This window comes from Lissotriton vulgaris, chromosome 6 (genome assembly GCF_964263255.1).
Source record: "Lissotriton vulgaris chromosome 6, aLisVul1.2, whole genome shotgun sequence".
Classification (NCBI taxonomy): Eukaryota; Metazoa; Chordata; class Amphibia; order Caudata; family Salamandridae; genus Lissotriton; species Lissotriton vulgaris.
The window spans coordinates 599,778,086-599,805,018 of record NC_141694.1 but is presented as its reverse complement, the minus strand read 5'-3'; the positions used below and the strand labels follow the sequence as shown (position 1 = coordinate 599,805,018).

The 26,933-nt window shown below is 42.1% G+C and overlaps 1 protein-coding gene across 1 annotated transcript in view; it reads right to left on the bottom strand.

Annotated features, from left to right (window-relative positions):
- CCNC (cyclin C) overlaps nucleotides 1-26,933 on the bottom strand; it is a 244,464-nt gene that overhangs the window by 100,649 nt on the left and 116,882 nt on the right. Inside the window, exons 5-8 of the mRNA XM_086926620.1 lie at nucleotides 20,063-20,114; nucleotides 18,130-18,185; nucleotides 1,685-1,720; nucleotides 923-1,014 (exon numbers count right to left, since the gene is read on the bottom strand). Coding sequence (XP_086782746.1) covers nucleotides 923-1,014; nucleotides 1,685-1,720; nucleotides 18,130-18,185; nucleotides 20,063-20,114 — 236 coding nt within the window. The remainder of the gene's footprint in view (nucleotides 1-922; nucleotides 1,015-1,684; nucleotides 1,721-18,129; nucleotides 18,186-20,062; nucleotides 20,115-26,933) is intronic.

The following is a 26,933-nucleotide window of genomic DNA, read 5'->3' as shown; positions in this document are numbered from 1 at the left end:
GTGTACCCCCACATTACGAATGTTGGATAGGGTGGGAGGACATTCTTTCTGTTACTTGCCTACTAAGCTCTGGTACTTAAAACTGGACTGTTAAGCCCCTAGATTAACTTCGTGGCCCACAGACCAGCTATTAGAGCCAGAATGCCCCATTGTAGTAACCGCATGCTGTAAAAAATTAATTCATTCGATCACACTTCTGCCTCATCTAAAACTTTGGTTATAAGTGGAATTGATATAGAAGACTGCATGGTGATTAAGTACATAGGTATGACGACTAACCTCAGCTGTCACCAAACATCAGAACCGATGGACACTGCTAAGATATTCACAGTTTATCTAATTTGTCATTCGTTTCATTATAAAAGACTAAAGAAACCTTTGAGGGAAAAGGAAATACTAATATTGGGGCAAATACACAAAGAAAATTGGGAAGCTAAAACTGGGCAGACAACTCAGCTTTACACTTTGATGGTTGCTCACCAGGAGAGTCGTAAAAAGTAAGATCAGTCAGTTGCAATTAAGCCAAATAGATAAAAATTTATTTCAAATGAAACTTGTCCACAAAGAACATTTTTCTTCATTAGCAAATGTTGTGGTACTATAGCAATGATAAAAGAAAATCATACAGTGAAAGTTAAAGGTGCTCGCGATCTTGAGAACAATCCACGGTAAAATCCTTTTTGCATTCTGTGAATTGATAATAGGTGAGCAAATTTTACCAAGAGAGAAAATACCAATATCTATTAAGAAAAACATTAATTTATTTTATGACAGTGGAATATTACATTAAGGACAAAATAGTTTTCTGAATGCATACCAGTTGAACGGTACATCAACTGGTAACAACAGGTTTAAACAAGGAATTTGCAAATTCCTATCTATCTCAAATTATGTATGCATAATGGATAAAAACGTAATTTACCATGCTAAAGGAAGCAACATGTCTTCTTGACCCATATCCTGAACATACTGGAGCAGTGGTCTGTAAGGATGGTACACTATCAGGCAGCAATCCTACAGCAAGTGAGAATGCAAGAAAATAAAAACACAACATTAAGAATGAAACGGACTGCATAATTAAGAAAGACATTGGGGGGTGTTCCTATGAATGGAGGTAAATCTGTTCAAATCTCAGAAGCTTCTTTTATGCAATGTGAAGCGAAGTTGTTGATCCAGAGGTTAATATACCCCATTTGTTACAACAAACACCTACGTTTTACTCATTGAACCCCAACAGGAAGTCCAGTAATCCAACACCAAGCTACACCTTTTGTTTATGACAGGAACTTAAAAAAGAGCATATACTGAAGACTGAAGAAACACTTTTTAGCAATGCCCAGGGACAAATCTGTTTCTAGTGTGCTCTTCACAAACATTTGCCACTTTTTATTTGGTAAGGCAGAATATCAATAGTTGAACAAGTAGAATTTGAGCAAGGTTAGTGAACATGTATTTGAAAGAATCTGATGCAGATTTGTATAGGGGAATAACTAATATTTTAGTTACCTTACATAGAATAGCCAGTGAAAACATATTTTGCAGGGGAATGGTAGAATAGTTTTTTTTTTTTGTTAGAAACAAAGGTTACAACCTTTTTTTACGAGGCATAATACCCCAACAATAAGTTTTTCAGCAGATAAAAGTGAGAACCAAATTCTAAATATAAAACATACAATATACATACCATTAGTTCTAAAAGGTAGAACTCACATTCGAGAATCTGAAAATGAAAACATTGGATTTTAAACGAAAGGACTGATGTGTTTCACTTGAAATGAAATAAAATAATATGCACAAAAATCAAGCAAAAGAGACTTTGAGGCATATTACGGCACCATGCAAGAACATTTAAAATAGAATGCTACATTAAAGGAAAGGGTCCGTCATTTCGGACTGGGAGGTCAAACTAATATAAAGATGCTAAAACATGCCGGATGGACTGGTATGTGGCCAAGAAGGATTACCAGTGGCAGAGATCACTGTAAGCTTTCAATCGGTCACTTTGTTTTCCCACTGTGAGCCCCAAGTGAAACAGGTACACTTTGACGAGCTTTTAACAGCTCGCTGTGCTATGTAAATTATGGGTCACCTTAAAGATGAAGGAAAACAAGGGTAAAACAGGTTTGTGCTTCCAGCACTTTTAGGCAATTTGCAGCTGACCTGTCAATATTTTCACAGCAATGTTTATTTAAAATTCAGGAGAACGTAGTTGCAATGTATTGAATGTGTCAACAAGACATACGTTATGCAAAATTAAATTAAAGTAAGTTTAGGTCTACAAATGAGTTCTCTAAACTATGCCATTTTATGCAACAAATAATGGATGCTAATAGCAATTAATTTAAAAAATCCAAAAAGGGATCGATCATGCTTTATGTCTGTTGAACTGAATGAAAAACGTTCTCATATTGCTATGAGGATAATAATGTACACACTGATATACAAAACATTTAACACCTATAATACAAATATGTGGCACTGAGAAAAGTCAATTACCATTTCCTAATCACATTTTTGTTTCTGTGAAGACCTGCTTTCTCAGCTATGTCTGAGCGCATAACTGGCATTCCACAAGCCCAGGAACCGTAAGTGGAAAGTTATACAGCTCTCATGTAACAATTGAAATCTTGGTCACTAAACTAAAACGCTGATCAATTTTAAAGGTTACAGCAGGACTGTCGCAAACGGAATTCCATATTGTAAGTATTCGAGTTTATATCAAAAAAGCTTCAGGCAGCTTATGGGTTGCAAACCAACACCAAATAGATTTCTAAAAGTAGAAACTTGAAGACTTTTACTTAAATATCAATTGTTTTAATCAAGGTGGGTGCTCTAAACAACATTATGAGGACCCTGCTACCACAATTAAGCAAGACAAATCTTTACTTAGTGGAAACATAAAAAGTAATTGAAGCAGGACTCTCTACTTCCAACTGAATGAGCAGTTCACATCACTAATTAGAACAATGTAAAGGGATCTTTGCAAACAGAGCCCATAACGGAGTGCTTAAGTAATTACACTGAGGAGTTACGAGTTCTTACTTGCAGACACAGCTACCTACACTGCCAGCGTGTCAGAAGATTACAGAGGTTGTACAATAAGTTGCACTGCTTGTACATAGCCATGTGAATGTGGAGAGAACATGCACAATAGAGTATTCTTCTGGAGTAGTTAAAGTCGTCCTTCATTATTAAGAACACTGATAAGGTGGTGTAGTGACAGTTGTGTGAAACAAACCTATTAGAATCTTTGTGAATCAGGCCCTCAGTGTTTCATTTGTAAATGAATAAGTACCGGGGCCCAAATGTGTGGTCAGAAGCCTACAGCTGGCTCTATCGAGGGTCAGGTGTGAAATCCCAAGGCTTCCTAGTCTTGATTCCACCAGATGCCTCCATCCAGCACCAGACCTGTCTTTATCTCACTTTTACAGGGTTTTTTCTCATACCTCATGAAGTCCGGCACTGGTTGCTATTTATCCCTGGAGCCTATCCGGTTTGTTTGACTTTTTTGGTACCTCCTGAAGTGCTCTCCTCCATGTCCGGTCTCCCAGACGTGATCTGTTTTTCAAACCCTTGTACTTTTCTCCCTCTACCATCCATGCCCCGTCTGACTTGTTTTCTATGTTATCTAATTTGCTCTATTAACTGATGTACTTTTGTACCACTGTTTTCTTTATTCTATGGTTTTCTCTAGTAACTCGTGTAACTTTGTAACACTGTTCTTTTGTAAAGTTATTCCTCATGTAAAGTGCTCAGATACCTCCGGGTCTAGCCAGCGCTATATAAAACTCTTCAAATAAATAAAAAAATCGGATGCCCTGGAAACCTGCCTCCTTTGAGCACTCGAACCAGTCACCCTAAAAGAGTCTGGGTGCCTGTTTAGGTTTCAGTAATTTATTACAGTTCTTCCAATTTTCAAGTTAAGTGGAGTCTAGACTACCATTAAGTTGATGGTTCTAAGGAGTACGTTGATTTTTGGGCCATCGTAGTTTGGGTACCTTTAACCTCATGCGCGCTAGCGGAATTCCGCTCGCACGCTGAGATTTTTAAAAACGCACTTTACGTGACGAGCTGGGCTCGTCATCAGCGTGCGAGGAGGCTACGCCATGACGAGCCCAGCTCGTCATCAGCGTGGAAGGGGTTAAAGCAAAATCATAGTTTATGGCCAATATCATCATGTCGGTACGTAAGGCTGTATGGCGCAGAATAAAAATGGTTGCTGCTCACTTACGATGTGACAACTTGCCAAGTAACTACATTTTAAGTGGAATGAAGATAAGGAATGTAGCCAACTTTATTTGCATTAGCATATCGTCAGAGGATAAGTCAAACAATTATGTCCTGAAGATCATATGGCTGAACATACCATGGGCATTCAGGAAGTACATGACAGATTTTTGTAACACAAGCTCACTTAGAATTTCAAAGGCAAAATGTCATACCCCTACCTGTTGGATGCATAGGTTTCCCAGACAAACATTTGCCACTTAAACCACATCATATTGTGGAAATATGAAACTATGCCAATCCCGGTTGCCCACCATCGCTCAATATTTTCTCCCCTTGTCTAGCAGTCATGCAATTAACAATATTCCATCATCAACTATGTATGGCAGCTGATATACTCGGAGGACTGTGTGCCCTTCAGAAGGTTTTGAACAGTTACTGTGTACTAACTATGGGTGTTGCGCAAGAGAAGATACAAAAACAAGAAACTAAGGACTGCCCTACACACTACAAAAGTCCCCTGAGAAACCTGGAAATTGGCTTGTGGAGGCTCCAGCCACCAACACGTGTGCATTGCAGGAAACAAATTAGCAAGGATGGAAGTCTTTGTTGGACTCCGTTTGGGAGCCACCATGTCAGAAAGGGGCTACTGGCACCCAACTATGGTAGCGGAGATTGTTTGCAACTGGTGTCCTACACTGGAGTCCCCAGCCAGGATCAACTCGGCATTTAAATGGGCAGTTGTGGCCTTCAGGCGGACTAAGTCTTCCACATAGAGGGAGATGAGGAATCTCCAGAGACGTCAACAGCACCAGTGTATGGAGCATACACCAGGATGCTAACGACACAACCACTGCATGCCACTTTAAAATCTTAATGTACTTCATAGCACTAGAGGACTCCTTCATACAAGGGTCACCCATGGCTTTGCTTCCTTTAAGTCGTCTAATTCCACTGGTTGTTCTGCATGCCAAGAACATGCTCGGCTTTTCCTTTTGGACAGTCTCCGCTCTTGCTGAGCTAAGAATACACAGCAGACAGGCAGGTGTCTGCGCTCTAGGCAGAAACTCCATTCGTTTAGCAGAATATAAAAACTTCAACCAAAGCCCCCTCCCCTACGAGACTGAATGGCATGCAGATTCTAGCCCTGGTCACACAGCAGGTCTTCGAGTCTTCTGCATAGTACTACCTGCCTAGGCCATGAACTTAGAACAAAGAGGTGTTTTTGATCAAACTTTTATACTCATTTTTACAATACGGAGATCCACTGCATAAGATTATGAATCTGTTTAGGTTGGTTTCTATTTCAAATGTGATTTCCTAGCTGTTCCTCAGACACAGCTTTGCGAAAGGTGAGGGGTAGCAATTATGATGGGCACAAACAGGAGTATTCATATACAATGGCACAAGGAAGTATACTATCTCTGCACCTAGTGGCAATCAGGGATAGGCAAAAGGGCAGGACATTAACAGAAATTTCCTCAATTTGAACAACTGTAACTGCAGTCCCACTCCTCATTTCTGCCAAATGGAAGTGCCTAGAAGGAACTAATCAGCAGCCCGTTGCTAAATAGGCCTCACTAACTGTCCAAGGGTAACCCCCTCTCCATTCTCCTTCACTTCAATATCTGGACCTTCAACCACAGGAATAGTCAATACCCTTTCACTGCGTGGGGAAGCTGTCTCCACTCCGCATTCCTGCAACATGCTAAACCCGTGCCCATCCAAAATGGATTCCACCTTTGCCAGTACTCAAGACTCTCACCACCCACTCTAGGTCTACTGCCATGCATGTGCTACAAACTCACGGCACATACAAACCTTTGACATGCACACCAAATGCCAGCACAAGGATCTGGAGTTCACATAAAAGCAGAGAAGGATCAGTAGATCACACACGCCTTGACACTGATAAAAAGGTATGATCACAAAACAACTTGGTAAGCTGCCACCACAGCTTTGTGACTTGGCCGGAGCATGGACAGTAGTCATATGCTCTCAATGAGGACACACAGCGGGTGCACTCCAGAATGCATTACAGGTTCTGAACCTGGTATTACCAAGGAAGGGTTTAGGCCTCTGCACAAACGCTTGATTCCTGTAGTGTCAAAGGCATTAAAAAGTTGGATACTAGTTTCACATGTAGTCAGAGACTCAGGGAAGGGTACAAGCCTATTCAACCTTGACTCTAAAGCCCAATACCAAGGAGATATGCACACTGGGCTGATGGGGCTACTAGCAGAGTGGGGAAGAGACCGTGATGAGACAGGAGGCTCTGAAACTCTGTTACATCACAGCTTACTTAAGGACAACCAAATAGCGATTGCCACTGGGTGGTTAAAGAGTACTAATAAGGGACCTTTTCAGAACCTAATATTGAACAGTTGCTTCATAGCAGCTAGTGGAGTTGCTGTCATTAGAAGGATCAAATATGATATTCGAAGTAAAAAAAAGATCCAAGGAAAATCACAGGCTATTCTCGGGAGAGCTCTACAGACCAGAAAGGACTACTATCACAACCAATACGCATTGGTTCTTGCAATTTCCCACTCTACAAGGTGGGGGGTGGGGGGGAGGGGGGTGTTTAAAGGAGGATCCCTAATGATAAGGGAACGTTGCTAACTCCTTGTGCCCATAGCGTAATGAAACTCAGAGTTACACAGCTAAACAGAATCACATGAGACTAAAAGTGGACATGAAGACAGTACTTTTTCAGGATATCTACACTGCCACAAGAATGAGAGGAAGAAACCTATAGAGCACTTTTGAAAACAAACCAAGATCAAAATAAAAGCAGCGTCCACCACAAGGCAGCACAAGGACAGATACATAGAGGTGGGAAAAGGCAAACACTACAATGAGCAACACAGTCAGCAGTGATTGCTGCAGAGTTTAAACCTTTCCTGAGAAAGTCTGCGAGAAGCAACACAAATGACCCACTCTGGTGATCATGAGCTTCGAAAATAAATCAAAACACAAAAGTTAGAAACAGAACTTAAGTATCAATGAAGGAAAATGCTACTTACCAGTATGCATCTGTTCTTGGCACGAGGAGCTGCAGAGTTCTACACTTGGCATTAGATGACCACCTGGTGTTGGGCTCGGATGATTGCATGTTGTTGTCGTCTTGGAAGAAGTCTTTTGTAGTCACGAGATAGGTGACTCCTCCCTTGGCTGATAGTGCACAAGGGCATTGGCTCCATCCTTAATTTTTTTTCGCCGTGATGGGAAATGATGAGTTAGTAGAAATATAGAAGGGATGTCCATGTGTATATCTAATTAGGATGAAACTGGAACAGATACAGGTCCCGGGGAGGCGGGAGGGCGTGTAGAACTTTGCAGCTGTACATGCCAAGAACAGATGAATACTGGTAAGTAGCATTTTTCGTTCGAGGCGTATGAGCTGCAGATTCTACACTTTGCATCGATTGTGCAGCAGTGTGTCCACTAGCGGTGGTCACCTGTATCCGTTACAGTAGTTTGAAAGAGTTTTTAGGCCAGCTTGGCCTACTGCAGCTTGCTGCTTGGCTTGCACATCAACACAGTAGTGTTTAGTGAAGATGTGTGTTGTAGACCAGGTTGCTGCCTTGCAGATGTCTTCTAGGGGAATGGTCCCTAAGAAAGCCATGGAGGCTCCTAGTTTGCGTGTGGAGTGCCCTCTAGAAGGAACTGTTAATGTACGTTTTGCTTTTCGATAGCATATTTGTATACATTTTACAATCCACCTTGCAATTCCAGCTTTAGAGATGGGTTGCCCTTATGTGGTGGAGAGAAAGCTACAAACAGTTGCTTTGTTTTGCGAAAGGATTTGGTCCGATCTATATAATAGAGAAGAGCTTTTTAACGTCTAGGGTGTGTAGAGCTCTTTCTGCTACAGAGTCTGGGTTTTGGAAAAACACCGGCAACTCTACAGATTGGTTTAAATGAAACTGAGTAATGACTTTTGGAAGGAATTTAGGATTTATTCTAAGCTGTTTTCCATGTGAGGAATTGCAGTTCACATTTGTGTAGAGGTTCAAAAGGTGGTCCCATGAGCCTTGTAAGAACAATGTTTAGGTTCCACACTGGAGAGGGTGGTAACCTGGGAGGAATGAATCTTTTTAATCCTTCCATAAATGCTTTAATAGCAGGCACTTTAAATAAAGACAGATGTCTATTTTGTAAATATGCTGCAATTGCTGCCAGATGTAGGCGTGCTGGATAATTTGTCTTACCCACCTGTCTGTTGTGATGGAATTCCAGACAGGTAGGAACTGTGTTAGTCTGCCCCCCACAGGAGTGGAGTGCTGTTGGGGGAGCAGAGGGAAGTCACTGTTTTGTGGTGGAAGAGATTTGATTATTGTGGTTACCTCTACCTCTTCCTTTATTGTTTGTTGCCTCTATAGCCTCCTGTAAAATATCCTTTACTGGAGGATGTCTGTGTATTGGATTTGAAGGAAGCTGTATTGTCTGCTCCAGTCTGTTTAGAGCCCCCTCTATAGAAGGAGCGACGAAAGGAGACTCTAGCTTGTGTGGATTGCAAAGCTCCCAAAGATTTGGCTGTATCAGTGTCTTTCTTCATTTTCTCAAGTGCTGTGTCTACCTCTGGTCCAAACAATTGATGTTGGTTGAATGGCTGATTCAAGATGGTAGTTTTCACTTCCTGCTTAAATCCTGAAATGCGTAGCCACGCATGATGTTGAAGTAGGACACTAGTGTTTACAGCTCTAGACGCAGTGTCTGCTACATCTAGTGCGCACTTGATTGTGGGATTTGAAATTAACTTGCCTTCTTGTAAAAGGTTGTTTGCCTGCGCCTTATATTGGTCAGGTAGATGTTGTAGTAGTGTCTCTAACTGATCATAGTGAGCCCTGTCATATATTGCAAGGAGGACTTGTGTGTTAGCTATACGCCATGTATTGCTAGCTTGTGCAGCTATCCTTTTGCCTGAAGCATCTATCACCTTAGCGTCTTTATCAGGGGGTGGCGCTTCACCTGATGTCTGAGTTTTCTCTTTTTCTAGCATTTGACACGACTAGGGAATCTAAGAGTAGCTGTCCCTTAATGTAGGCAGTATGCCCAGGAGCAGGCCTGTACTTTTTCTCATTTCTAGGGTTTAGAATTCTAGCACGTACAGGATCTTTAAATACTTCTGGAGCATGTTTGATGACCTTTAATCATAGGCAGAATTTGAACAGACTTTTGTGATTGTTCAAACGTATCTAATAAAAAGTCTTCCTCTGCCTCATCTGAATGCATGGTGACCCCATGATAGATGGCAGCCCTATTCAGTAAGTGCCCAAACCCAATATTGTCTTATGGGGGAGAAGGTTTTGATTGATATGAATGTGGGTCAGGAATATCTGGCACATCTTGTGGGTTTGGGTACTCCCAATCTGGATCATCAATAGGGTAGGGAAAAGGCTCATCTGGGTCTACCCCTCCCCCTATGTTATACTCATCATCATTTGGAGGTGTACATGGTGAAGAATGAGGAGGAGAGTTTTCATGAGAATTTTGAGGTGAAATGTTAAGAGGAACAGGAGATAAAGAAGGAAGCATAGGAGAAGATGGGTGCATAGGAGATGTGGCAGAGTCCTTCTTCTTGACATGCACTGCAGGTGTAGGTGCTGTGTCTGACTTCCTCTTCCTGTGTGGTGTAGTGGATATATGACCCGTCTTTGGGTCAAAGTAGATCTTTTGAAGAGGATCAGGTTGGAAAAGGTCTTCTCCTTGCGGAACCTTTGCCGGCGCCAATTGTTCGGTTCTGGGCTTGGTTGTTGCTTGTCTTTAGACTTAGGAGTTGTTACTGTGTCCTTTGGCGTAGATTTCGGCACCAAAGGTATTGTTTTCGGAGTTGTAGGCTGTTTCGAGGGCCTGAGCACATCGGAATCAGGCCTTGTAGGTTTCGGTACCGAAGATTTTGGCTTCGGAGTAGAAGCTGGTCTCGTCTTTAGAAGTAGACCGTTTCAGAGCCAGGACTTCTTTTGGTTTCAGTGCCGAGGGAGCTGGTGGGATCGGCACGTGCCGCTTGCTCGGTAAGGAGCTACCAGAAGGCTTGAGTATTTTCTTCGGAGATGGGCTCGATGGCGGGGCTTTCAAAGTGTTTTTTCGGTCGCGACTGGGCCCCAGAGGCGGAGTGTTGACCTTTGCCTTTGATTTGGGTGCTGGGTATGGGGCAGGGGCAGTAGTACTCATGCGGAGTCGTCTACCCCGGATACAATTTGGAGATCGCCTGAATCTTCTTCAGGGACGAGCGGAACTTCTTCGTCTAAGATATCCATCGGTTCCGGAGCCGATCTCTGCATGTCGTGTCGACGGGCCCTCCAATCTCAAATGGTCTTCTTGGATCAAAAGGATGCACAGCTGGATTCGTCTTGTTCTGGCTATAAGCACAGGTTACACGCCTCGTGATGGTCACTGTGTGGAAACTTTGCTCCACACTCTGGCATCTTTTGAATGGCGTCCTTTCCATGAGGTGTAGGCCTCACGGCGTGGATAGGCCCAACGGCCCGGGGCGACGACCGGAATCGAGCTGATGGAGTTGAGTTGACGTTTATTAATATCGAAAGTAGTATGGTGAAGTTTGAATAAGTTTTTACGCGTCTAAGTACTTGAAAAGTAGATTTCGAACCGGAGAGGAAAAGTTTCATCCGAACTCAGTGGCGGAAAAAAACACTAAGGATGGAGCTGATGCCCATGCGCACTATCGTCCAAGGGAGGAGTCACCTATCTCGTGACTACAAAAGACTTCTTCCAAGACGACAACAACATGCAATCATCCGGGCCCAATACCAGGTGACGATCTAATGCAAAGTGTAGAATCTGCAGCTCATATGCCTTGAACATTTAATTTAGGTAGGCAATCTGCCAGCTCAGAGTACAAGGACTGTATGGTTTGCTCAAAAAATCGAGATCTTATGCACCTAGAGTCATCGAAGATTAAAGAGTTTGTTGGACAACAATGGGTGGGGATGGAGCACCCGGGCATAGTGCCTAGACCCAACCCCCCAAATCAGTCCCAGCACTCTTTCTGTAGCCTGTCGGGTCAGATAGGAGGTGTTTTCCTCTAATCTGCCACCGGCAGGGAGCAGAAAGCTTACTAGACTCCCTAGGATTGTTTCGGCAAGGGAGGGGTTTTTGGCTCACTCTGGTAAAAAAACTAATAGTTATGATCTTATGTATTTGTACAATCTGCTTCCCCATTCACAGCCCTGTTTGGTATGTGCTTTGCCTTTGTTGTAAACATTCCACAGATGACTCCAGCTGACTGTAACCCGTGGTGGTGTAAAGAAATAATAAGGAAGACTCCAGTATACATCAGTGTTTCATCTTCTTTATTGTAACATGGGGACGGTTCACCATCACCCCCAATGCCTTCTCCAGTGCCAGCTGTACACCAAATTCTCAAGATCTCGTTTAAGCAAACCTGTGAGTACCTTATTCTGCTCCGACCTTACTGCTTCGGTTGCTATTTTCATACTCCTGCCCAATTGGAGCAGCCCGTAGCTGGTTTATTATTTTAAGCTGTCTTCCGTCTAGTCTGAGGGGTGACAGCGTGGGAGCATGTCTCCACTGTGAGCCACCGTGTTCTTTCCTTATGGAAGTAGCTGATCGGTCCAATTTCCTTTTCCGGATCGCTCGGTATTCTACCCGCTTCAGACTTCCTTGTGGAGAGCCTTTTCATGCCAGCATTTCTTCCTGCACTGCTGGTGTTGTTCCTTACCTGCCTATCCCAGTTTCCTTCAGAGCGAGCTCTTCTCTAAGGCGTGGCAACATCTGTTGCAGCAGCCTCTGGGGCGGTGCCATTCTGCTCATCAGCTGAGAGAGGACCTTCTTTTAGCCACCGGTCAGGTTGCACGCTGATGGGCACAGCTGTTACTTGTTATGAAATATGCAGCGTGGGAGCCCGACTCCGCTGTGAGCTGTTCCGCTCGTCTAACGAGGGTGATTTCACTCCTTGAGCTGCCCGTCTGGCCATCACGCTGATCGGCACAGCTTTTCCTTGTTGTGATATTGGCATTTTCCTCAGTAATATTTACACGCTGTGTGGCACCACCTGCACTTTCTAAACAGGAATACCTTCCCTCCTGGGAGAACAATCGTCGCCTGTCAGTTTTCACATAGGTAGGCACAGCTATCTATCAGAATATTGGGTCAGTCTGTCAGTCATTTTCTACATAGCAGAGCCCAGCCTGCAGTTTTAACTGCATTTTTCTTTCTTCCCTTTTAACACAATGCTTTCGGTTTGATCTCGCTGATGGGCACAGCTTTTCCTCATTTGAAATGTCAAGAGAAACCATCGCCTGTCAGCTAATTATGCAAATTTCAAGCTCTACCTGCAGTATTACTCACTGTCTGTCAGTTCTTATCACGCTGATTTTCCTTGTTGGGAACTCTTCAAGTACTTTCTACAGTTAGTTATTTTGTTTCACATGTAACACAAGTATTGTATCTTGGGGAGGTTCTTTGGTATTTCTAGGGTTACATATCCTGTCTCTCCTAGTGTGTAACTCTGGCCACAGCGAACATGTCGCAACCACCCCCTTTTCTGACCGAGGTGGGAGAACCTCTATTACCATGGAAACAGTGGTTTGGGTTATTGAAGTCCTATCTAATTGCCATAGGAGGGGAGAAATGTTCTCCATTACGTAAATTACACACACAACTTCCCCTAGGGGGGTCGCAAAACATAACATTTCTGTCTCCATGTATGAGGATGGTGATCGTGACGAAGATGAAAATGTCTACCAGGTCACAGTGAACAGGCTAGAAAAACATTTCAGGACGAAAAGCTATGAGGTGCAGGAAAAACACAATTTGTTTGAGGATACAAGGAAAAAATGAGAACGTAAAACCTATTGTTGCTGCATTAAAAGGCCTAGCATGTGAGGTTACGTCTTCAAAATTCCCTTATCCGGGATTAGTTAGTCAGGTGCACCAACAACCCAAAAATTCAAGAAAGTCTCCTGGTGGCTAACCCTGATGTTAAGGAAGCTACAGATCTAGCGGTAGGGTTTGAACCCACTGCTGATTGTATGGTTGCTATGAAGGGGGAGGGAGACAAACAGGCAGATGTCAATATTATAAATTAACATGATGTTGGAAAGGAGAGTAAGAACAAAATTATCAACACTCTGCTGTTCGGCACTAAACTTAAATGCTACAGAAGTGGGAGTCCAAGTCACTTGGCGAACAATGGGATTTGTCAAGCTAGGGCTGTTGTGTGTCACTTGGCGAGGGTCTGTAGGGAACAGCGTTCCAAACCTGTATTGTCAATTGAGCATGACTTACCTTCCGATACAAAATTGGTATTCCAAATACAAAATGTAAATGATGTAACAGATTTTCCTTCATGTAGTATCACTTTAGATAAAAAATGGGCGACACTGTTTGCGGACTCTTGTTCCCCTCACACTTGGGTGGATGTCAATATGCTTGCAAAACTATTTTCCTCTTGGCAAGAGGACCTCCAGCCTCCAGACATTCAAATGGGTGGTTACAATGAGGACCCCATACCTTTACAGGGGATGACTACCATGGAAATTGGGTTCAAGGGTAGGAGTACAGTAGGCAAACTTTATGTTACGTAGAAGGGATCTAATTTGTTGGGCTGGAAGCACCAAAGGGAGCTGGGAATCAAGTTGGATCCCTACAGCCCTGACCAAGTTCTTCTGGTTGATCCTTTGGTTGGGGGGATGGAAGTTTGCAACGATTTCCCCAAGGTTTTCTCTGAGGAGTTTGGTTTGCTAAAAAATTACTAACACTCCGTCAAACTCAAATCTAACGCTAAACCTGTTGCACACAAAGTTAGGCTCATTCCAACCATGAAGCAAGCCCCTCTTCAAGCTGAGCTGGACAGGCTATTGAACCGATTGAACCTGGTGGTGTTGAACCAATTGAAAGTTCCCAGTGGTTCATTCCGATTGTTCTCACTACCAAAGCATCCAGTAAGGACATTAGACTATGTGTAGACCTGAGAGATCTCAACGAGAACATGTGGGTGGACAGACATCCACTGCCAAGTATTCATGAGGTCCTTACTCTTATTAGGGGAGCGAGCAGTTTTAGTGTTCTGGGCCTTTCCTCTGCCTACCACCAAGTGGAGCTTTACCCAGAATCACGTCACCTTACATCATTTGTGACTCCCATTGGGTCATTTCAGTTCAGCGGCTGCTGCCTTCCAGAGGATTATGCAGCATGTGCCGAAAGACCTTCTAGGTAGTTTGTGATTCTAGAATGACATCCTCATCTACGGGAAAGATGTGGAAGAGCACAATGCCAGGCTGAGAAGGGTGTTGTCCAATCTTCAAAAGGCTGGGTTCACTTTGAGAAAAAAGAGAAATGTTGCATTGGGGTGGAGTACCTCGGGCACACCACCTCACAAGATGGCATCAAGCCTAAATTAGATCTGGTGGAGGCAATCCAAAATACAGCTGCCCGACTTGTGTCGAAAAGCTCAAATCGTTTCTGGGCTTATCAGAATATTACTCCAAATTTGTCTGCAATTATACCAGTATTGTGGAACCGTTCAGAGGTTACTAAAGTCCAGGGTCCCATATGTATGGAGTAATGAATGCCATGATGCCTTCGTGGCAGTGAAGGAGGGAATTGTTGCTGCCCATTCTCTGGGCAGGTTTGATCCCACCAAACCTACAGTGCTGTGTACGGATGCTAGCAATAAGGGTTTGGGGGCTACGCTTGCCAATTATGTGGAGGGCAAGGAGCAAATTGTTGTCTTTGCTCCTCGTGCGTTGAAAGATGCAGAAATAAACTACTCGGTGGATGAGAAAGAGGCACTTGCTTGCTTTTGGGGGATTAGGCATTTCCGATTTTTCTTTAGGGCATACCATTTACTGTAAAAACGGACCATAAACCTCTCATGTATGATTTTACCACGAAAGGGTCAGTCAGGACTACCCCCAGGATCGAAAGATGGATTTTGGGACTGAAAGGGTACAACTTTAGAGTCAAATACGTAACAAGGACACAAAATGTGGTGTCAGATTTTTTATCCAGCTCACCAACTGTGGTGGAGGAAGGCCCCAGTGTCTCCTGTAGAAGTCCCTGATTGCCCATGGTCCAAATTAACGCTGGACATTATTAGCCTACTCAATCTCAAAAAGTTGAATGAACGTTTTATCCTGGGATTAGTGGATTATCACAATCATTGGGTGGTTTTTCAAGTGTGTGCACCAGATCAACACGGAGGTTGATCTGGTACAGTTTTTGAAAGAAACTTTCTTTGAGGAAAGTATCCCGGATATCCTAGTTACTGACAATGGGGTACAATTCACATCCGAAAACATGAGAGTTCTTATCCAAAATGGGATTTACCCATCATAAGACTGCTTTGTATTGTCCCCGCGCCAATGGGTTAGTACAGCGGATAAACAGCATATTCAAAGAATGCCTACAAGAGCAAAGTTCCTGGGAATCCCTGCTGTATCTGCTTTGCAGGATACCATTTGGGCTTATCTTTCTACCCCCAATAGCGTCACTGGGGTTTCCCCTTTCATGTCTTTGAAGGGCAGAGCTTCGAAGGCCAGACTAACTCCTCCAGGGTTGAGGAAGAGGGGTGTGTGTGTGTGGTAGACCGCAACTAAATTTCCAGGAGAGTGGGTGAACACCAGGTCAAGTATAAGAACAGATATGATCTGACTAAACATATCAAATCCAGAGTATTTGAGGAAGGAGAGTGAGTCTGTGTTGACCTTCCCAAACCACGTAGGAGGGAAGCCTATAGATTTTCTGAACCCATCAGAATAGCCAGGGTGGGCAGGAATGTCGTTCATCTTGAAAATGGTCAAACCTGGAGTATGGACAAAATTGGCTCTCACAAGCAGGTAGAAGGGTCTCAGGTGGGTCCTGTGCAGAAAAGTGTAATGGAGAACGGTATACCTTACGTTCCACGGAGATCTCAGAGGACCAAGTCATCACCTGTGTGGGGTAGGGACTACTGTTTAAAATTATGTTTATTTTATGCCGTAATTTCCACACCTCATATGTTGCTTTTTCATTGTATTTTTATGTGCACCTTTTTGCTTCCATATCCTCCTTTTTTGCTCCTCCCCTATCTCTCTCCCTTTTTCCGTTATCCGCTTCTTCTCTCTATCACCCTATGTAAGGAGGTGTGTTATAATCTTATGTATTGGTACATTCCACTTCCCCTTTCCCCAGCCCCGTTTGGTATGTGCTGTGCCTTTTTTTTGCCAACATTTCACAGCTGACTCCAGCTGAATGGAACCTGAGGTGGTATAAAGAACTAATAAAGAAGACCCTGCATACATTAGTGTTACAATAAAGAAGATGAAACACTGATGTCCCCCCCCCTCCCCCAAAAGTCTTTATGTTTAGACCCAGGTTCAGTGGCCACAGAGGGAAAGCTACCAAACACAGACATTTTTTTGCGTGAATTCCATGACATTTTCTTACCCACAATGTTGTGCAAATCTTAAACTTAGACTAAAATCACATTTTTCTTTCATTTCTGTGACGCGACCTTTTGGACACCTCAGGTATCCACAAAATTCCTACCACCCACTGTTCCCCCACCTGTCCCGATAAAAATGCTACCCCACTTATGTGGCTGGGCCTAGTGCCTCTGTCAGACACAAATCAAATCAGGGTCAATGTGTGTTACTCTGGGAAACTCCCATTGACCTTGGATTGATATGTGTCTATCACGGGTAATCCGCCCACCCACATTAGTGGGGTAGCATTTCTTTCGGGATAAGTGGAGAAACACTGGGTGGAGGAATATGTGTGGATTCTTGCAGATTCCGAACGTTCACGTCAGAGAAATGCAAGGAAAATTAGCAATTTCGGGCAAAGTTTGCAGGGCATTATGGGTAAGAAAACCTTGTGGGATATATAGGAAGCACACTACCCTTGACTACCCTAGGTGTTTAGTTTTCAGATAGGTCTGGTTATGGTAGATTCCACTGGGTTGCAGCCGATCCCTGGCCAAAAAACGCTCCTACATCTACTGCTGAGTCAAATCAATTTTGTGACTGGAAATGTTGATGTCTCCACATTGTATTTTGGGGCCTTTCCTGTCGCAGATACTAGGCTTACTCAAATAACTGCGGTACTATTTTGAACAGGAGTCTAGGGGAAATGCTAAGTGGCAGGAAATGTATTTCTCCCTGCAGATTCCAGAACTTTCCATTACAGAAATGTGGTGAAAAATGTGTTCTTTTAGTCAAAGTTTGAGGTTTGCAAGGTATTCTGGGTTGAAAAAAAGCTGGTGTGAGCCATAAAAGTTCCTGCACCCTGGATTTCCCTAGGTGTCTAGTTTAAAAAAATGTAGCGGTATTCTAGGTTTTCCTATGTGCCCGCTGAGCTAGGGAGTAAAATTCACAGCAACCTAGATTGAACAAAGGGGTGAGTTTTTAGTGAAAACAATGATGTGTTTTTAGGTTGTGTTTTGGGACCTTTCCTGTTGCAGGAACTAGGCCTACCCACACACTTGAGGTACCATTATTATCGGGGGTAATACAGAACAGTAGAACATTTGTTCTTATCTATTGTATTTCTTTGCATTTGAGCCATCTGAAAGGATAAAGACGTTTTAAACTAACAAATTCAAAAATGTACACATAAACATTGCTCCTAAACTCTTCGGGAGCCATAAGGGTCTAGCAGACATAATGGTATACTGCTTTTGCAAATCGGCCATCCTGACAAGAAGTTACGAACCAAAACGTTGACTACTGCTCGTTTTTCCAACTCATTTTCAATATTTTTTATTTTTCAATAGTTTCTTTGAGGCCAAACCACTGTACCACAAACTTAACCCAACAGTCTAACAATTACATCTACACAATCATATAGTTGAGCAAGTGTGCAACATTGTAGGGCTTCAATGCTTTAAGAATTTGAGTGTTTTGGGCTAGGTTTAAGGATATGTTGTATACTTACATGGTTCATTCGATAAGGAAACTCCTTCGGAAAGGCATACGAAAACCTAGTTTTTACTGGCAGGGAGGATGGAAGGAAAAAAAAAAAAAGATCAGAAAATATTAACATTTAGATTTGTTCCATGGCATACGTTTGCATGAGTTTATGCTTTGTCTAAGGCTTCCATTACAGGTTACCCAAAGTGGTTTTCCCAGGAAATATCAAAGCAGTTTCCCATAGAGCTGGAGCTGTATGGTAGAGACACAGACCAGGCTCTTGCTCATCCCAAAAGGCACCATCAGAGAAGCATGCAATGTTCCCTCAAGAGATTCTACAGCCTCCCCTGGTGCCCTACTTGCCACCTGTCCTACAACCTTTAACCTCCGCCAGCTCAAACAACAAAAATTGACCACCTGGTAAATATCGATTTAAAACTCCACGGAACAGAGGATAACCTATGCAAAAGGACCCAGCAATTCGGGGTCCAGGAGATCATTCTCCTTATCAAAGACTAACTTGAGCTCAATGTTCTATCACAAAGAGATACCGCCCAGCGTCAATCTTTTATTTTCTTAATATTAAAGTGAGGGAGGGAAGGAGGGTTTGTGTTTGTCTGTTTGATAAAACATAACATTTTAGGAAGCAGGCTGGTGTACAAATGATGTTTGACAAGTGTTAAATCAAAGAGGTGTTCATAGTAGAACAAAAAGTGTGGTGGGTCGAGGAAGTGCCTCACTTAAGCAACACCCTGGGAGCAGTTGGCAGGTACTCACCAATTAGCTCAGTGTGTCATCATTGTCACTTCAACGACTAAAAAAAACGGAACAACAACTCCCAACACTTGGACACTATTCAAACATCATTGGTACACCAGCCTGCTTCCTAAAATGTGTATATGTTTATAAAACAGACACATGGGGAAATATGATTAAATATACATTTCTGTATCGCAAAGATAAAGAAGCAACGTGACATTCCTCTAGAATTTTGACGTAGCTTTGTGTTTCATAACCAGGGTTTTGGTTTTTAGATTATATTGAGTGGAGGGCGAACTGGCTTATTCTTTCCTTTTTGCTCCCCTTTTTGTATATGAAACTTGTCAACACAAACAATTTAAGACGCTTAGGCTTTGATGGCAAGGAAGTGCCAGGACCTACCATTATATCCCATCTTCTGGCCACTATGTGACGGACCATATTTAGGGCCAGATGTACGAACACATTTTCCCATAGACACAGAATGGGTAACACGGTTTGATACATCTGGCCCTTAAACTCCAGCTTTGCTGTTTAACAAAATATCTGCTTTGTTCTAGATCAGTTATTAGTCATGCACTGTTGATCTCCATAGAGCGTATGTGCTCCCTGCTCCCCATATCAACAAGACCATCCGTTTTACAGGATGCAAATATACACTGTGTTAGCAGGCTTCAATAATTTTTTTAAAGGATACCCGAAAATGGGATAAATCTACTAAACCATTCGTTAACTTTTGGCTTTTTTCCCCACTACTCTCAAGGTGAAATAGGCAGAGTTTGTAAAACATGGACTCTACTCAGCACCCATTCATATCAGAACCACAGTCCCACTTATTTTGCGCTAGCAGAAATGATGCACGGTTGGTGTACCCACCCAGAGAAAATAGTTTTGTCTTTGGAGAACTTTGAGCCCCCTAATAAAAAGGCAATTTTAAAGGTAGTTTCCACCACCTAGAGGTGGAACCTTGCCTCTCTTTATGTAAGCTACAGCCCTGTGTACCAGTCACTGTGTTTACATTTTTAAAGGAAGACACACTTTGTATCAGAACACGGACACACACAAGTTAGAAAATGAGTCAAAAAGAGACACCTGTGGTGGCGACCTGACAGCACATTTATAGACAGTAAAGAAATGTATTGCAAGATGTTACATCCCAAATGTATTCCAATTTTTACCTCCATGTATGTGACACTTACACACAGAAGTAGCAGCAGAGATTAGCCGAGTGTTTGAGACAACACCAAATTCCTAGGGAAAAAAGTAAAAAACTGTACGTTTATGCACAATTAAGTAATTATCACCAAACTGCACCTACTGTGGAAAGGCAGGGTACATTGTGTTGCATCAAGTTATAATCCCATTACCATTTCCCACCTTGCAAACAGAAATTTAGGGAGGCTGGTGTTCAAATGGAATAAATACACCAGAGATGGGCTTCAATAAACACTTTATAATTTCACAAAAAGACATGCAGTCTAGGTCAACGAGAGTAGCACAAATATTAGGTATGTACCAAAAATCTTGGATTAATGGACTGGAAAGTGATCATTCTTTAGCACTGGCTGTAAAAGCTTGCCAACACCAACTTCCCTAATGGTCTCAGCACTGCTAATAGACTGATGAATGAAGTACAGTTCAATGAGCACTAGTTTACAAAATGACGGTGGCAAACTGCAGACGTTTAAGCAATTGTGGAGACTTTTTATATTGGAAATAAGTGTAACACATTAAATCTCATTGCCACTATTGCCAAGTGCCACTTTTCAAGTTTCAACATGGATATGTCAAGAACACAAAGCCTCATTGTGGTTTTATAAAATAAAGAAAACAGAGAGGAATTGTGTTTTCGGCAGGTTCATTTTCGATCAGGTTATGTGATCTTACTACTGCCATGTGACCCTACATTAGGGGTGATGCTTTAAGTAGGAGAACACATTTCCATTAACTGCACTACGCATGCTGGAGGTAGTTCCTATTAGATGTATTGAGCTGCACGTTTCAGGACTAGTTGCAGCTGCCTAACATTACAACTTGCAGGTCTGCAAACAAGGTGTCTAATTCACAAAGATAGTTGAAATGGACTTCCTCGAGGTTACTACCATGAATGGAGCAAATGTCCAACTTTCTTGGAATTCACAAACAATTGTAAGAGTATTCCTGAAAAGCAGCTACTTTCTGCTTCCCAGGAGTACCTGCGTGTGAAAATATTTATTCATTTTGAAATATAGAAGTAGTACATTCCAAAGACATCAATGGTATCCATATGTATGCATGCACTGTCTCCACAAAATTGTTTTGCACAAGAGCGAACAGCTGCTTGTCGAGATGAAAGTTTGATTATAACTGCATGCATCCATGCACATGGGGACAAGAATAAGGGCTACGGGCCTATCCATAGCAATTATAGCAATGTTTGGATCGAGGAAGCATGAGAATAAGTTCGCAATAAGTGACTGGGAAATGTCAGAATCAATACAACCAAGGAGATGGAAAAAAATACCGAAAACAATCCTGTGATTCAGAGAGTAACACCCTTCGAGTATATGCAGGTATCCTATTGGGATACTCTATCTGCCTGCAGATTGCTCACCTTTTGAATATCCCAGGCATCAGGTCAAAAACTTTTAAATAGCACTACAGACGGGTAGGGGACGCAGTTTTTATCTCGGTCTCGGAAGCAATGATACTATTTGGTTACTGGAGCCCATTAGCGTCTCATCCATATTTTGTGCATCTTTGAGGAGGAAACAGGAACAGCAATAGATTGACACGTTGCAGTGCAAAACCTAAACCTGGAATCTTATCTTAACTGTAACAGAAAATCAGCCTTTAATAAGGGGTGGAAGGTTAATGTCAGTGAGGAATCAGCAAGTCAATCAAGTATCCACCACAAAGATCGTTACAGAAGTTAGTAACTTCCTTTGCAATAGATTCTAAAAGAAATACCCAACCATGAGGAAGGTTTTAGGGACTGGTTCAACTAAGGTAATAGAGGATAGAGTGCACGAAGAGACCCTCTAAACCACCAAATTAAAAGATTAATGCTTTGCGAAGGTGTGGACGAAAGCCCAAGTCGCTGTTCCATGGATCACTGCCATGGGTCCTCCACTTGCCAGAGCTGGACTTGAAGACTTCACCCTGGGTGCATCACCGTTACAACGCAACTTTTACATCGCACTACCACTACATCGCAACTTTTACAACGCAAAAACCATTACAATGGATGCCATTACAACGCATGGCATTACATAGCAGATACTATTACAACGCATGCCATTACATCGTAAGTATAGGTATGTATATAATTTTTATTTAATTTTATTTTACATTATTTTATTAATTTAATTAATATTAAAATTAATATAAAATATTAAAATATTATTTTAAGAAATTTAGGGGTATTTTAGGTTTTAGGGCTGGGTTTGGTTTTTGGGGTACAGGGGTATTTTTAGGTTTTAGGGCTGGGTTTGGGTTTTGAGGTACAGGGGTATTTTTAGGTTTTAGGGCTGGGTTTGGTTTTTGGGGTACAGGGGTATTTTTAGGTTTTAGGGCTGGGTTTGGTTTTTGGGGTACAGGGGTATTTTTAGGTTTTAGGGCTGGGTTTGGGTTTTGAGGTACAGGGGTATTTTTAGGTTTTAGGGCTGGGTTTGGTTTTTGGGGTACAGGGGTATTTTTAGGTTTTAGGGCTGGGTTTGGTTTTTGGGGTACAGGGGTATTTTTAGGTTTTAGGGCTGGGTTTGGTTTTTGGGTACAGGGGTATTTTTAGGTTTTAGGGCTAGGTTTGGGTTTTGGGGTACAGGGGTATTTTTAGGTTTTAGGGCTAGGTTTAGTTTTTGGGGTACAGGGGTATTTTTAGGTTTTAGGGTTGGGTTTGGTTTTTGGGTTACATGGGTATTTTTAGGTTTTTGGGCTGGGTTTGGGTTTTGGGGTACAGGGGTATTTTTAGGTTTTAGGGCTAGGTTTGGGTTTTGGGGTACAGGGGTATTTTTAGGTTTTAGGGCTAGGTTTGGGTTTTGGGGTACAGGGGTATTTTTAGGTTTTAGGGCTGGGTTTGGGTTTTGGGGTACAGGGGTATTTTTAGGTTTTAGGGCTGGGTTTGGTTTTTGGGGTACAGGGGTATTTTTAGGTTTTAGGGCTGGGTTTGGGGGTACAGGGGTATTTTTAGGTTTTAGGGCTGGGTTTGGTTTTTGGGGTACAGGGGTATTACGACTTTATATAAATTAAATTAATTAAATTAATTTTATTAAATTTAATTAAATTAATAACAATATTTACAATTATTAATTTAATTGAATTAATAAACTATTATAATTAAATTATATTATTTAAAAATGTTTAATTAATTAAATTCTTTTAATTATATTAAATATAATTATATTATGTATTATTTATAATTTAATTAAATTATATTTATTGTAATAAATTACATTATATTATTTACTATTTATAAATTTATTATATTTCATTAATTATATTACTTTAAATATATTAAATTCATATCAATTTTAATATTAATTAAATTACTATAATTAAATTAATTACGGTTTTAAATTTTTTTAATTATTTTTATTAATTTAAATTAATTTAATTAACTTTATTACATTTTTTTTAAAAAGATATACTTACCTATACTTACGATGTAATGGCATGCGTTGTAAAAGTATCTGCTATGTAATGCCATGCGTTGTAATGGCATGCATTGTAATGGTTTTTGCGTTGTAAAAACCGCGTTGTAACGGAATGCGTTGTAAAATAACGCGTTGTAACGACATAGATCCTTCACCCTGGTGCAATGAGTTCTAATGCCCTCTCAAGTTTCCCCTTGTGAACACATTTTGATTGACAAGATGATTGTTCTACCTTCACAACATCCTCTTCTGGACTGCTTTCCAACCTTAGTCTTGCCTGGATAGCCTATGACAAGCTGGTTGTCAAGTCAGAGGTTTTTGGTATGATCAATAGAATACCTAAACACCCTCATGGGATCCAGCCTATGATGCCTTTCCTCCTCTTTAATGGGTTGCAGAGGGTAAATAAGCATTTGCAATGCACTAGGTCTCGCATTAATGAAAGTCTGAGGTGTTGCCGTTGCATCATTATTCTCATTGCCAGTAGCTCAAACTTTCAGTAATGCGATACCTATTGCATTCCTTACCCCTGTTCGCCTTCTCCCCTCTACCTTTCCACCCCCCCATAAGACAGGTGTACGCATTAATAAGTAACTGATGTAACCATGTAACAATGTTTCTGATGCAATGTCCTATCTCATGTAAAGCGCTCTGATACCTTCGGGTCTAGCCAGCGCTTTATCAAACTCTTCAAACTTTCCCTCTTTCATTCTTTGTCTTCCTCCCCGGCTCCTATCCTCTCTCACCTGAATCTCCCCCTTGCCTTATTCTTAACGTATGCAACTGCGCCCCAGCTACTGGTCACTATGCTCTGAAACGGTGTATCTTGTAACTATTTTTAGCCATGTGCCCTTTACCAAAGCGCTCCCTCTCTTGTTGGGGAGGGAGCCAGCATTTATTACCTGGAGTCTCAGAGACCCCTCTGAGATAGTCCACCGTGTCAAGGGAGTTCACACACAGCAGAGTTGTGGGAATGATGCCCCTTGCCAAAGCACTCCATTTCTCCTTGTTGGGGAGGGATCCAGTATTTATGCCCTAGAGTCTGTGACCCCTCTGAGAGAGCCCACAGTGTGTAGGGAGCCACACACAGCGGAGGTGTGGGAACCACACCTTTTCCACTGGGATCACTGCACACCGGACGTTGGACACTGTCTTTCCGTGTCTCCCGGTTAAGTTGCCTTCTCCCTCCGCCACCTCTTTCCCCCTTTCATTCTTGGTCTCACTCTCCTGCACCTACCCTCTCTCACCAGAATCTCTCCCCTTGCCTACTTTTTCTCTTAAGTATTAATTTTTAACGCATGCAAATGAGCTCCAGCAACTGGTAACTATGATTTGAAACTGTGCATCTAGCAACGTTGTAACTTGTAACTATGCAGCAATGCTTGTCCTAATGTAAAGCGTTCTGATACCTCCGGGTCTCGTAAGTACTATATAAAACTTTTCAAATAAATAAAGAAAACTCTGGCAAAAATAGTTAAATCGAGCCCACTCTGTTGGAGGCCGTGAATTGCAAGTGGCCATGAGGGGTGGTGAGGTCATGGCAGCCCACCCTAGCATGCAGAATATCGGGGAAACACCAGATGGGCAGTCCGGCTCTCGCAGTGTTGGCCCATATTGTCATGTGAGATTGACCGGGAGCATTGTGGGTATGCGCTGTGACTGCAGCAACGACCAGTCAGCTCGATCCACCAATCTAAGTTAGCAGCAGCAATTCTGACGGCCATACTGATATTAGCTCCAATGCCTGGGCATGTGACAGAGTTGCAACGTCAGATTGGATCATTCTGAACCGTCAGAAATGGAGGACTGAAGGTTACCTCAAAAAAAGCCTGTCTGACGTAACCGGTGGATTCCCAGTGGTCAGGCATACCCTTCTTTTCTGTAGTCTAAAATATAGGAATTCAGTGTAGTGTAGCGGTATCAGGACTCGCAAGCAAATGAACACACAAACACAGGTACTTTAGTTACCTATGTCTTTTGTTATTATTTCTGCACTTACAATTTTTTTCTGCAGGTGATTGTCTCCAACCTTATTGTCCCAGCTCTATCCGCCACTCGAATGCCCTTCTTTTCCCACCTTACTGTCCTTTCCTAGGGAGAGGAATTGGTGGTCTGTGTCCTGGCTTTGGCACTCGGAGGGATCTGCACTGCAGTCCTAGAGTCCTCGCGACATGACCAAGCATGCTCGCTAAAACACAACTGATAGCTGTTCCTATTGTGCCCTGTGATTCCTCCAGCATTTAATCCACTGTCATTGTGTACATTAGTCTACATCCATAATCGCAGTCACATATCAGACACAAACTATTTAATGTCTGGGGGTAGGCAGCTCCGGTATAACGGTGTCAGTCAATAATATGCATTATGCACTGCTGGAAAACGAGGCAGTATCTGTGAGGCCTGCACAAATAGCATGACTACATTTGTCCTTCACTGGGAACCAAACACCCGATTGTAGCGCCTGACTCTGAGGGTGGGTAACACATCGGGAAATGATTCAGTTTAGGATCGGTCAGAGGCTGGAATCCTATTACATACAAAAAAACAAGTTGCCTCTGACACCATAGAACAAACAATCATGATTCTTCCCAAACGATTTTTTAATTATCCCTGGGTTATATTAATTTACATTGTCTTTTTTGTATTTGTTTTTAGAAAGCATTCAATCCTGTCACGGAACAAACTAGGCTAAAGCTCACTTGGCTTTTCTTAAAGCCCATGCCACATTGAGGCGTACAAGGACAAAATAATTCAACCTTTTGGGTCAAGACGTTTACATGGTACATAAGTCCTCCCTTGAAAACCTACTATCCCTAATGAAGACCTTCGTATAAAGACGTGCCACTCAGGAGGTCGAAATGCGTTGGCTCCACCTGTAGAGAGGCTCCACACAGAACCAAGTTTAAACTAGGTCCCGAAATTGGACTAAATAGAACCCATGAAATAGGGCTCTATCCCTGAGTTCTGAGTACCACGCCGGACATCTCCTCTGGCTTTAAAAGTATTTCAGTTTGAGGGCAGGAAAAGTAATAACCTGTCTCCATTTTATTCCATGGTGACAGAATTTAGTAGGACTATCCTTTACCAGATGTAATTTTTTGGATGCTATATGTACCCTAGAATCACTGTTGGACATATTCTTCATTGAATAATGCAATGTATGTTTAAGTTTTTTGCACTGTATATAATTGTCGGGCACATCGTTTTTTTGAAAATATGTCCTTTTTGTTTATTGATGTGTACATACATACAAGAGAAGGCAAGTGAGCTTTGGTCTAGTTTGTTCCGTGACAGGATTGAATGCTTTGTAAAAACAAATACAAAAAAGTAAGACATTATAAATAAATATATCCCAAGGATAATTTAAAAATCGTTTGGGAAGAATCATGGTTGTTTGATCTATGGTGTGAGAGGAAACTTGTTTTTTGTATGACTCTCA